The sequence below is a fragment of the Epinephelus lanceolatus genome, chromosome 17, assembly GCF_041903045.1.
Source record: "Epinephelus lanceolatus isolate andai-2023 chromosome 17, ASM4190304v1, whole genome shotgun sequence".
Taxonomy (NCBI): Eukaryota; Metazoa; Chordata; class Actinopteri; order Perciformes; family Serranidae; genus Epinephelus; species Epinephelus lanceolatus.
Genome location: NC_135750.1, coordinates 11,399,759 through 11,411,891, shown reverse-complemented (window position 1 = coordinate 11,411,891; position 12,133 = coordinate 11,399,759). Strand labels below are relative to the sequence as shown.

Here is a 12,133-nt window from a genome sequence, read left to right as displayed (position 1 = left end):
ACATCCTCAAATAGCATGCTGGTGGAGGCGAGATAGACGAAAAGGTGTGGTGAAAACAGATGTTTGTGCATGTGTGTGTCTTTCGAACCTGTGTGTAATTGACAAGCAAGAGTGAAAACATTGAATTTCCCCTCAGGGGGATTAATAAAGTGAAATAAACTTAAACTATGCAACATGTTTTAATTTTGATGTGCTTGAACTGAAGCTCACGCTGCTCTGCACATCGCTGTGTCTGTTCTCAAAGTTAGACTTTAACGCAGAAGGCAAAATCATGTGATTGTTAAAGGGAAACTCCTCTGATGTCAGTCTAAAGTGATGTCACTTGAGTCAGCATTGGTCATGGCCGAATACTATAACTTTGAAACTGAACAACCTGGTGCTGTGGAGTTAGAAAGGAGTGCAGCTCGCCTCTTATCTCTGCTACACGCTCAAGACCCAAGGCTACTAGCAGCTACTAACACAGCACACACCAATTAATTTTTATTATTTTCATTTCAACACATGGGTACCTGTCTCGATGTAGTACTCTGGCACACACATATCAAGTTGCATTGTGGGTAATGTAGGCACCAGCATTTAACAAGGAAGAGACAAGCATGCAATATAAAAAGTAGATTTCTCTGGTTCTGCTACAGAGTTTGATCCTTTTTAAACCATCCATTGTGAGTCTGATGATGTTACAGGAGTGTAAAGCTAAATCTGTGAAATGCTCTTTTAAGGAACATGAGAACAGATGAGAAGATAAGATGAAGAGCAATGGAAAAAAAAAGAGAGATAAAGGGAACGAGGAGGAGACCTACAGAGACAGAAACAATCTCTGATGTTCTGCACTGATCTTCGGCCAAAAATACTACAAAAAATGAAAAGAAATGTTTTTGCTGAGTGAGTTTGGTTGTAAATCACACAGACAGAGAGGAGCGCAGACAGAGCGGAGGCGCTGCACGAGACGAGAAACAAAATCAAACAAGAGCTGAGATAAAAGTCTCAGAAGATTCAAGGTGATAACTCTCTTAACTTAATAGAATCTGAGGGCATTTGTAAGAAAGACTGAGTCTCCTGGTGTGTGTGTGTGTGTGTGTGTGTGTGTGTGTGTGTGTGTGTGTGTGTGTGTGTGTGTGTGCTGGTGCACTTGTCCTCGGTGTGTTAAGACACTATCCGTCTCCCTTGACAACGTGCAAAAATAGACCTGCACCGACAGTCCACATGACTGCTCGGTTGCCACAGCAATCAAGGGCTGTTGTCGTGGCGATCCCACAGTGATCCCTGGATACGGCCAACGCAGGAAGTGATTTATGCGGTGGTGGTCTCTTTGGACTTCAGCACCTCAATTAACACACACACCGACGCTAACACACACACATTGTCAGACGGAGACGAGAGCACACACCCATAAAAGAGTGCGCCTGCATGGACTCAACGCACACACACAAATGATATCTATCCTCTTGTCTTGAGTGCCTTCTTCCTGGATTGATTTCATTCACATGTGTATTGAAAACCAATGATGAACAGAACCCTCACGTCCCCGCAGTAAACATGACCCCACTGACCTTCAGAGACTCACACAAGAAGATTTACACCTCTCCTGCACACTGTCACGTACACACTGTTCGGAAAAGAACTAAATTACACAACACGATCTTGGAAGAAAATTCCCGTTTGATGATGAAAATAAATTCAACATAATTATGTGCTGTAGGTAAAGTTCTGATGATGTAGTAAAAATGCAAATGAACATGCCTGCTAGGTTTGTGCCACATTAACCTTCAACATGTCAAACACAGTGACCTTTTAATGAGACGCTCAGAAAACTGGCTTGAACAGCAACTTAGGTGGTCAAATAGAACATGAAATATTGTCATTTTAACATGAATTGACTGTGTTGTGGTCTCAGGGGTAAAACTGTATTGACCCTGTGGTCTGGTTTTCCAAACAGGTATTGGCGTTACAGTGAAGAGCAAACCACACGGAAGAGTGATTGGAAAAACATGTGTACCTGTGTGTCTGTAAAAATACATGGTTAAAGCAGAAAGCTTTGTTTATTCAAACAAAGAGGCCCTGATTTCTATTTATCATTTGTTTCATTTCTTATTTAATATTTCTCTGCTGTTACTTTCTTTCATCTTAACTGAGGAGTGTGTGTTTGTGACTGTCGCTGTCAGGAGGACGAACCTTGAAGACGAGCAGTATGAAGAGGAGCAGCAGGATGATCTGAACGCTGATGACAAACAGCTGAGAGAAGAGGTGAGCTAGCATCGTCTCCAAAGAGCTCACACCTGGTAGAGACACAAAATATTAATGCATTTTATTATTTAGTTATAGGGTCTGTCCAAAACCTCATTAGATATCAGAAGTAAATAATCCCAAACACAGGTTCCTTCAGTCTCATCTGAATCTAAATGGTCCTAACAAATAATTTAAATGCATTTTAATTATACCATCAAAAGATTTCTTATATTAATCCTTTTAAAATGTCCTCTAAATGCTCGGCGTTTGCTTGGACGCGTCAGCTTCATTCTGCTGTGATCATGTGACCCCCTCTACTGGCCATATCTCAAATTACACTTAAAAGACACTGACTGGATCCATGACAATATTAAATGTCTATCACAAACACATTATGGACAACAATCAAAAGATTTAAATGAATCTACAGATTGAAAGTAAATATATCCTGCATTATCTCCCCCAAAAATCTAATCGAACCTCCCTAAAAGCCAATATAGTGTTAGAAAATATGCACGGTTAGGGGATATTGTCAAATGTACAGTGTGTTTCCTGCAGGTGCACATAAAATTCCTGCCTTTCTATATTGCTTAAATGTGCATTTGAGCAGTAATAAGTGAAATAATATTTATTTTTGGCTTGCAAAGGCAAACAGCAGAAATGATGACTACAATAATCTAATCTGGGGGAAATTTTACAGACAAAAACATCACAGATTATACTCACTATTCACTACTTGGTCAGAATGGAAGTAACTGATAAAGAAATTGACAAAAAAACTCTTGTAACATCACAGTTTAGGAAAATTGTGTTTTTTAATATGCATACTGGATTTCTTGAGTATACTTAATGGTCTAACGCACTACGACCTCAAAAGCTACACTGAGTTAGTATGCACGGGAGTAGAAATGAACATGGGACACAGCTTTTGTGTTTTGTGTGTTGTTTGAACTTTGGCCTCTCACCTGCGACCCAGCATCTGTCCAAAAGCCCCTCCTTTCTCTCCAGGACAAATGAGAGAGCCGTCAGACCCACGGCCAGGTAGAAGGTGATACTGGAGGGCCAGAGAGGCAGAGGAAGAGGATGAAGAGAGAAAAACTTTTTCAATCTCTCAGGGATACCAAGCAAAATGACCTGATCATAAAACACTACCTACCATTGGCAACATGTGTCATTTAAAAGTTATTACATTACACTGACCTGAGCACAGCTCCGGGTGTCACAAACGTAGTGAAGTCTGTGTTTTGGCTGCCGTAGATTGGTTCCTCAATCTGCGACAAAAACATGAATTGACTTTATTATTCAGTCTGTAGCAGAAACACACCAACAATTAAAGCTACATTAGCAGAACATACACACTGTATTAAAGTAGTGTCTCTTTTAAGATTGCAACACAAATAGGTTTTATACATTTTAAGGCTCTTAATGGCCTCGCAGCCTCCTGTATCATAGACTCCCTTATGTCCCTCTATGAAGCCTGAGATCCTCCGCAGCTGCTCTTTTAACTGTTCCTTCCTTATGTCACTACAAAATCCTTTGGGGATGCTTCTTTCAGCTACTATGCCCCAAAATATGAAGCAGCCTGCCTTAAAATATTAGACTTGCTGGCTCAGTGGACAGTTTTAAATGACTGCTCAAAACATCTCTTTTTATCATAGCCTATAACTAGCAGCTATTTGTTTTATATTCTTAATATGTATTCTTTATTTTTGGTTAATTGTTGACTGATTAATTTACTCATTCTTCCATGAATGAGTGTGGTATAATTATATGGTTTCATTTCTTTGCTGTTTGTGCTGTGTTCTATGCATTAAAATGTGCTATATAAATAAAGTTCATTCATTTATTCATTTTTATATTGTTATTACGCTGATTTTTTTAAATTCATCTTTTCATTTTATGCCTTTTTAGATAGGCACAATAGACATGAAATGATAGACATGGTAAGGACTCAGCCTACACGAGACACACGCACTACCAGGTAAGCTACAAGCTCCCCATTACACTCATTTATTTATTCTTGGCTCACCTTTATTGGCAGTGCAACCAGGTACGACATACTACCCAACTTGTTGTCAACAAAAGCCTGCAAAGAGAGGACAGAGTAACAATCTTAGCAAGTTAAACAATACTGGCAAAACACATAAGTAAAAGGATGTTGCATGGCTTATATTGTAACTTATACTGTAATAGGGCTAATTATGGATAAGAGATAATTCAGTAATCATAATGTTGATTTGATAACAAAGATTACAACAAAATTAGTTAAAAATATTGTTTAAAATATACAATATTATTATCAGAGACATAATGCTACTGTAGTGCCCTTAATCAAACACACTCAGCCAAGTGTGGTACATTGTGTCTAAGTGTTTCTGGTCAACCACACGCTGAAACTTGTACTGCACCACGTGTATCAGTTTACACAGTAACGTCTTGAATGTTGTCAGACGTCTTTGTGGTTGTGATGAATGATTTCTGATTTGATCTCTCCTTGAAAAATGACAACATCCGATCTTTTTACATGAGGCGCCCGTTAACAAAACAGAGGGAAGGAAACATATTTATCTATACCTCAAAGGCCTCGTGGAGTTTCTTCTGCAGCATAACAGCAATTTGTCGATCTAAAGAAAACATAAACAGCAAAAATTAATGACGGATATTTCAGCACATGCACAGTACATGTTAATCCTCACAATTTCATCAAGTATAAGGCAGATGTGAAGAATTCGATATCAAACAATACATCAGATGTTTCCAAAATATACCAATAGTGCAATATGATTCCTGGGTAAGAAATCTCACGTGCTAGAATATTATCTCATAAATACATTGTCACTGAAGTGGCACTTATTCCATGCATTTGTAATTAAAGTCAGCAAAGAGACAACAAACCACGAGACAGGTTTGCATCTTGCTTACTTGTCAGGTCCAGCCAGAGGTGCACCGATCCTCCGTCGACCACGTCTCTAGAAACCTGCCGCTGCATCATCCTGTAAAAACAACGATATGGTCATAACCTGAAAATCTTCATTTCAGTTTCCTGACAGCTTGGTGGATGAAGCTGTTCATGAGTCTGGTGGAGCAGGCACGAAGGCTCTTGAAGCTTCTCCCTGCTGGCAGGAGGCAGAGGGGTTGTGTGAGGGGCGGCTGGGGTCGCCCACAATGCTGAGTGCTTGTGGGTTTATCACCAATCTAATTAAAACTTAGAGGTTTAGCTGGGCTCATTATATCTCTGACACAAATAAAGCAATGCCCATGGCCTTGTTAAGACATTGAGGATACGTTAATACATGCAACTGAGTGACTTTAACTACCTTGTGTGTTGCTCTGCTTCAGTGGACATGCATCGTGTTTCGTGCCTTGCTCCCTGATCTGTGACACACCTTTAAATATATTTACACTAACCATAATAACAGTGTCCTGTTTCAGTGTTTGTGTTTGTAAGAAGTCATGCAGACACACATTCTTGCAGGCGAATGGCAACAAGCCAGGAAATGAAAATATTTCCACCTGTAGAGCAGCTCTGCACGGCTGCAGCTCATGGTGTCATTATTGTATAATCTGACGATGAGCTTCTCAATTAGTGAATGGATCGCTTTGATTATAACATGTCATAAAAAAAGCCTTTTACTTGTTTTTTTAATCACACAATACAAAGAAAAGCTGCAAATCCTGACATCTGGGAAGTGCTTTCATGTTTCAAAAGTGTTTAAATTACATTCTAAGCGCTGTATCACAAGGTGTGTCTGCATTAACTCCTCACCCATCATGCCTTGTCCCTATAATATTCAAAGACAGTGAATGAACATCTGGGCCATTAGGTAATAACTCTAACTGAACAGATTATTTCCACATGAGCAGGTGACATGACAGTAGACACCTTTTTGTTTCTCTCAGGCAGCTCTGTCACATGAACAACACATGATTCAGTAAGAAGGAGCATATGATTGGTTGTTGCTTCGCTGTGACCTGTCCAGGTGTGTTAGGGACAGGAAGGACCAGACTGTCTAGTACCAAGGCATCACACAAACACACAGAGAAATACACACAAGTATGCACACACGCGGAACTGTGATTCACACTCAACAACAACAACTCATGCATTTTACCCTCCAGGATTGACTCATCCTCACATGATGTTGAGGTGTGAGGTGGTGTGGGTTTAATCATGTGTGTGTTTGTGGTTGTCAGGGGAGCATGGTGAATGGTTTCTCATACTTTATGTGTGTAGAACCATGCCTCTATTGTTTGAGGCCGTAGCTGCTTATCTTAGTTGAGCCTGTTAGCATCCCAACATTTGCTAATTGGCACTTAACACAAAGCACAATCAAAGCTGAGTATTGGACAAAATAAAAAACAAAGTACGTAAAGTCATGACTCCAATTCATCATGAGGAGAACATGAATGTCTGAACCAAATTTCATGACAAACCATTCAACAGCTGTTAAAAAACTATAAATATGAGCCTCATGATGGAGCAAGAGAAAGAGTCGGGGGATTAACGACATCAGTAGGCTTCATCCTTGTTGTACAAATTCAATTGCTGGATCGACAAACCAACCTACATTTCCATAACTAGAGCTGCAACACTACCATAACTAACAACAAGTACCTGCCAAAATGTTGTTGTGCAATGTCCCATGTGTAACGCTGCTCCACCTCTCTTGAATTTATGCATGTTTGTATGATTTTTGGGTTAATGCCTGACTTTTCTACTTATAGACTGATGTATTTGAGTTAGGAAGAAGAGGAGCTTGTAAAATCGTGTCTGATCCTGACCATGTACTGAATCCTGAATATGAGTTATTGCATTTGGGAAGAAGGTACAGAGTACCACGCTGCAGGTATAACAGGTACAAGAACTCGTTTATTCCGTTGTCGATCAAATTGATTCATGAGGAGTGCGTCTAATGTATGTCTTATCTATTTAATTTGATGCACTGAGGCTAACTGGGTGACTATGTGTTGTAATGTGTGTATTTTTATGTTGGTGACTATATGTTCATTGTATATATGTGTGTGCTGACCCCTAGCTCCAAGTCAAATTTCTCTAAGGAGACCAATAAATGAACTGAATCTGAATCATAGTCATTCTGATGGTACCCATTAATTTGTGATTTTAAGATGTAAGAGGGTTCCTGATTCGAACCCAGGGTGGTGGGGCCCTTCTGTGTGGAGTTTGCATGTTCTCCCCATGTCAGCGTGGGTTTCCTCCAGGTACTCCAGCTTCCTCCCACAGTCCAAAGACATGCAGGTTAACTGGTGACTCTAAATTGCCCGTAGGTGTGAATGTGAGTGTGAATGGTTGTCTGTCTCTATGTGTCAGCCCTGTGATAGTCTGGTGACCTGTCCAGGGTGTACCCTGCCTCTCGCCCAATGTCAGCTGGGATAGACTCCAGCCCCCCTGCGATATAATAATGTATCCACTCATTTCTAAGAAGTGCAATATTAGTTCCTGTCAGTCATTATCTGTTTTTAGCTGCAACCAGCAGCTCTATAAGTCGCTCTGTTGGTCAGTTTGTTGGTCCACAAAAATTTCCCCACATTTTGGCAGCCACAGTTTTTGACCTAGGGGCTGAAATTTGGAATGGAGGTTAAGTGTGTGTGTGTGAAGGTGTGTTTATGTTCATGCCAATTGGCTACAAGAGGAGTGGCAATAGTGAGATCCATACGTGGTTGCAGCTATTTCAAATTCACACTTGTTAACTGTGCGGTTTGCATTGTCATGCGTTATATGTTTATCATGTTTCTCTGACGCTGGAATGCTGTCTGTGCGTCACACTGGCGTTTTGATGGAGCCGCTTGGCTTTATTGTGGGTTTTGAGTATCACGACTAATAATTCCCCTGGTGCACACAAACACAGCCTTCTGTAATCAGGAGGGCGTTGCAGGCTGCATAGCATCAGTCTGCGCTATGACATTTATAAAAGGAAACACAGTCAAATGAGGAAGGAAAACCAAGAAGGGAAACAAAAATAATGTTGTTTGTTAGGTGTCAGAGCAGAGGGGGGAGCAGAGGAGACAGAGACACGGGTCAAATCATGTCAGACATGTGGAGACATGTCACAAACCGGTCTGGACTATACATACAGCTCCTGGCAGCTACATGCTGCTCACTGTGACTGTGTTTGCTTAAATCTGCGTTTCACACTGCTGCTTTGAACGCTATGGCTGACTTGAGACATATGGGCTGAGTCCTTTGCAGCAGCCAGAGTTTGAGTCTTAGCTGCGGCCCTTTGCTGCATCCCGATCAGATGTCTGAACCACCTCAACTGACCCCTTTTGACAAGAAGGAGCAGCAGCAGCTCTACTCTGAGCTACCTCAAGAAGACCTTGATGAAACTGTGTTTTTGGACTTTGAGGACCTCGCTTTGGACGGGGCAAAGACACTGCCTTTGTGCATGGGGCGCCCCTACGGAGCAACTGGGTGCCCCACTTGGGTATCTTTTTATGTCTACAAGGACATAAACATTAAGTGCGCACAGAACGTACAGCTAGCGGACCGTGAGATACTTGACAAAAAGTGTATTGGATTGGACTTACAGAGTGTGCCTTTAAAATACGACTATGGTGGAAAATAACTGCTCGTCTCACCTTTTTGTCAGGTAGCTGGTGAAATTCTTGCCGAAGCCGATGACACCCCAGTATTCTCCGTTATGGATCCCATCGAAGGCCTCAGTATGGGACAAGGGCACCTGTGGATAGAAAGAGAAACAGTTTATATTTATGTGATGCAGTTTATTTTAATCCTTTTATATCAAGAGAGTGTTGCACATTTCTAAAGCTTCTAATGTTAGTTATTAAGCAGCGTCATTGTAGCTGTGTGTTTTATACAGTATTTCGAAAGGTTAGGGTTCGTTGTCACACAGAGAAACAACCTTTCCACTTCACTGATTTCCTAGAAAATGAAATTCGTAGTGTCTGTTCTGCTGTGAACAGAAGTGAAACTTCTTACAGTCAAGTTAAATATACCGACTGGGAGAGACGCCTGTTACTTCCTCTTTGAAGGACTGAACTGTTTCAGGTATCAACCATCACTCTTGTGTAAGGTCACAAACCTTACTTCTGTGCAGTCTGACTGATGTAAGTAACAATTCATCATGCAAGAATGAACAGTCGTAGTTAATCAACAATAAAATATAAATGTGAATCTACAGTAGATGTATCTGCCTCAGTGAACAAACACAGAAACTACCCACTTCCTCTTTGGTTCCCACACATAATCATGAGAACAGAGGTCGCCTGATACCGCCTGGTGTGTATAAATAAATACCTGCTGCACGCTTGAGTTGTCCAGGAAGGAGAGCAGTGAATGGCTGTAGGAGGAGGGGGACGTCTCGTTGTTCACCACCGCAACCTGGATCCCCTCTGGGTCTCTTCCAATGCACAAACAGATCAGAGAGACCTGGATGACGGGCAGCAAGAACTGGAAACACAACGAGCTGCGAGCACAGAGGGGAGAGTGTAAACACAATATGTCACTCACAGATATCTGCACATCATCACTTCTGCTGCTGATCACCAGATATTACGATTAAATACTATCGACTGCGACATACCCTGGCATTCTCTTCATCCGCACCAATGTTTTAATCATCAGGGCAGCGATGTTTCTCCACTTGGGCAGGACGTGTCTTGCTCTCACCTTCCAGTCCGCTGAACACACAAACACAAACAAGTTCCCAAAGACCATAATTGACAAATTTATTCTCCTGCAAAAACAGGCAGATTGCAAAACTGTGTATCAGCATCTGCATTTTTGTGCAGGGACTAGACTGCAGCTGGGTTCACCGCTGCAGCAAATTAAAAAAAAATTGTTGTCCCCATCAGTCTCTTTGACACAAAAACATGGTAAAATAGGGTCCAGGTTGAAAAATACCGAGGTTATCCTTTAATATTTCTCACATACTGAAATAAGACCTTCACTGTTTCATGTTTCAAACTGATACCTGAAAATTTGGGGACTTCCTCTGTAGCTACCGGTCCAATCGCAAGGATTGGGTGACTCTCGTCCCGCCCGCTCTCGAATGACTGGCTGTTTTCTAGTGGCGCACCAGGTGGACTGGACCCCCGTTTAGACCCGATCTGGTCAGATGTCTCACACAGCTGCAGGAAGGCGTGCTCCAGGGTCTGCAGCAGAAGGTAATGTTGATGAACAGGGATCAGGTAGTCTCACCTGCATACATCTGTACATTCTTGGTGCACATGTGAGGCCTCACCCAACGCTCTGAACAACTTTAAATCTAGGGTTTCAACATTGCCTATAATTTAACTGTGGTTTCTCATTCAGGCCTGGCTTGTATTCTTTTAGCTCTCATTCTTTAAACTTTAAATTTTGTTGACTTCTTTATTTGGTTTTTCATTAATCTTTATCTACATGCAGCATAATCTGCTCTACATCCTAAATGTAATACAGAATATGAAGCATCTTGAATTGTTTCTGAGATGTGCTGCAGTATTTTAAATTGCCTTGCTCCGTGGACTTCCCTGCCCTAACTACCAGCTCCCCTGGTTGTCCATACATCCCATAATGGTTTTAATGAGAACTCACTGTTGCACTGTGTTGCTTCATGACTGCCTCCGGAGGTCCTTCAGCCAGCAAACGACCGTTCCTCATGAGACCGACCTGGAGAAATGACAGGAATGAGAATGTTTGTCATTCATGGGTGATATTCTTGTCTTTTTATAACAACACTGGGCAGAATGTTGACTTTTTCTTTCCTTTTTTTGATTACCACATGTTTATTTATGGATAAGATATTTCATTCCCTGTATTCTGCATTCTCTCCTTTTTTATACAGATCATAGTACCTGCACATACATCGAAAGTTTAATTCCAGTCCATATCTACCCAGTCAAAACAGTTAGAAACCACGCAAAATGCAACCAAAGCTCTCAAATTCAAGACACATCAAGTCAGTTTTCCACAAAGTTCCTGAATCATCAACACTCAGATTCTTTTCCCAAAAAATGAACAAAACAACATCCAAATCCACATCCCGAGGTGGATACATGAATTGCTTTTCACTTTTGTTCACATTGCAAAATAGGGCATTTAGCAATGACGGAGGTCTGCTCTCTCTGAGTGCCTCTCTAGTTTCATATTTTATCATTCATTCATTTTCCATAACCACTTATCCTGTTAGGGTCGCGGCTCACGGGGGGCTGGAACATATCCCAGCTGACATTGGGCGAGAGGCAGGGTACACCCTGGACAGGTCGCCAGACTATCACAGGGCTGACACATAGAGACAGACAACCATTCACACTCACATTCACACCTACGGACAATTTAGAGTCACCAGTTAACCTGCATGTCTTTGGACTGTGGGAGGAAGCTGGAGTACCTGGAGAAAACCCACGCTGACACGGGGAGAACATGCAAACTCTGCACAGAAGGGCTCCCCCACCCCGGGTTAAAACCAGGAACCCTCTTGCTAACCACCGCACCACAACTTATCAAGTATTCAGAGACCCCTTTTTTTTTTTTTTAAATGAGCACTTACTGTCTGTGTTAACCTATCAAGAGTGTCATTTTAACATATGAGGACGTTCCACATATAAAGATGTAGCCAGTTACACAACAGTAAACTGGTCAACCTCTTCAGTAGGTCAAACACATCATAAACCAAACTTGCAGTTGCTGTTTGGTCAAAGTCTGTCTGTTGTACCAGACAGACCTGGCGATGCTCATTCCTTGGCAACGGAGTGATGCATTGTTGTTCTTTGTGCTACTTTACTTGACATAGTTTGTCAAGCTTTAAAAGCCACAAAGCCATAAAGAAATCAGCAGATTCACCTCACTCTACCTCAGTCGTGTGATCTTCCAATCATTTCACCCTGAATGGAGCTGAATGACTGAGCCAGCTGAGCAGTCAGACTGGCTTTAGGACTCTGTCTTTAC

At 41.5% G+C, this 12,133-nt stretch overlaps 1 protein-coding gene across 5 annotated transcripts in view; it reads right to left on the bottom strand.

The window, feature by feature from the left end:
* The window catches only part of abch1 (ATP-binding cassette, sub-family H, member 1), a 34,759-nt gene that overhangs the window by 7,806 nt on the left and 14,820 nt on the right, over positions 1 to 12,133 (bottom strand). For all 5 annotated transcript variants that reach the window (XM_033613627.2, XM_078176322.1, XM_033613628.2 and 2 more), the window contains exons 7-17: positions 10,781 to 10,855; positions 10,179 to 10,359; positions 9,789 to 9,885; positions 9,503 to 9,671; positions 8,824 to 8,924; positions 5,149 to 5,219; positions 4,801 to 4,850; positions 4,256 to 4,312; positions 3,427 to 3,497; positions 3,192 to 3,280; positions 2,173 to 2,276 (exon numbers count right to left, since the gene is read on the bottom strand). In XM_033613627.2, the coding sequence (XP_033469518.2) occupies positions 2,173 to 2,276; positions 3,192 to 3,280; positions 3,427 to 3,497; positions 4,256 to 4,312; positions 4,801 to 4,850; positions 5,149 to 5,219; positions 8,824 to 8,924; positions 9,503 to 9,671; positions 9,789 to 9,885; positions 10,179 to 10,359; positions 10,781 to 10,855 (1,065 nt within the window). The remainder of the gene's footprint in view (positions 1 to 2,172; positions 2,277 to 3,191; positions 3,281 to 3,426; positions 3,498 to 4,255; positions 4,313 to 4,800; positions 4,851 to 5,148; positions 5,220 to 8,823; positions 8,925 to 9,502; positions 9,672 to 9,788; positions 9,886 to 10,178; positions 10,360 to 10,780; positions 10,856 to 12,133) is intronic.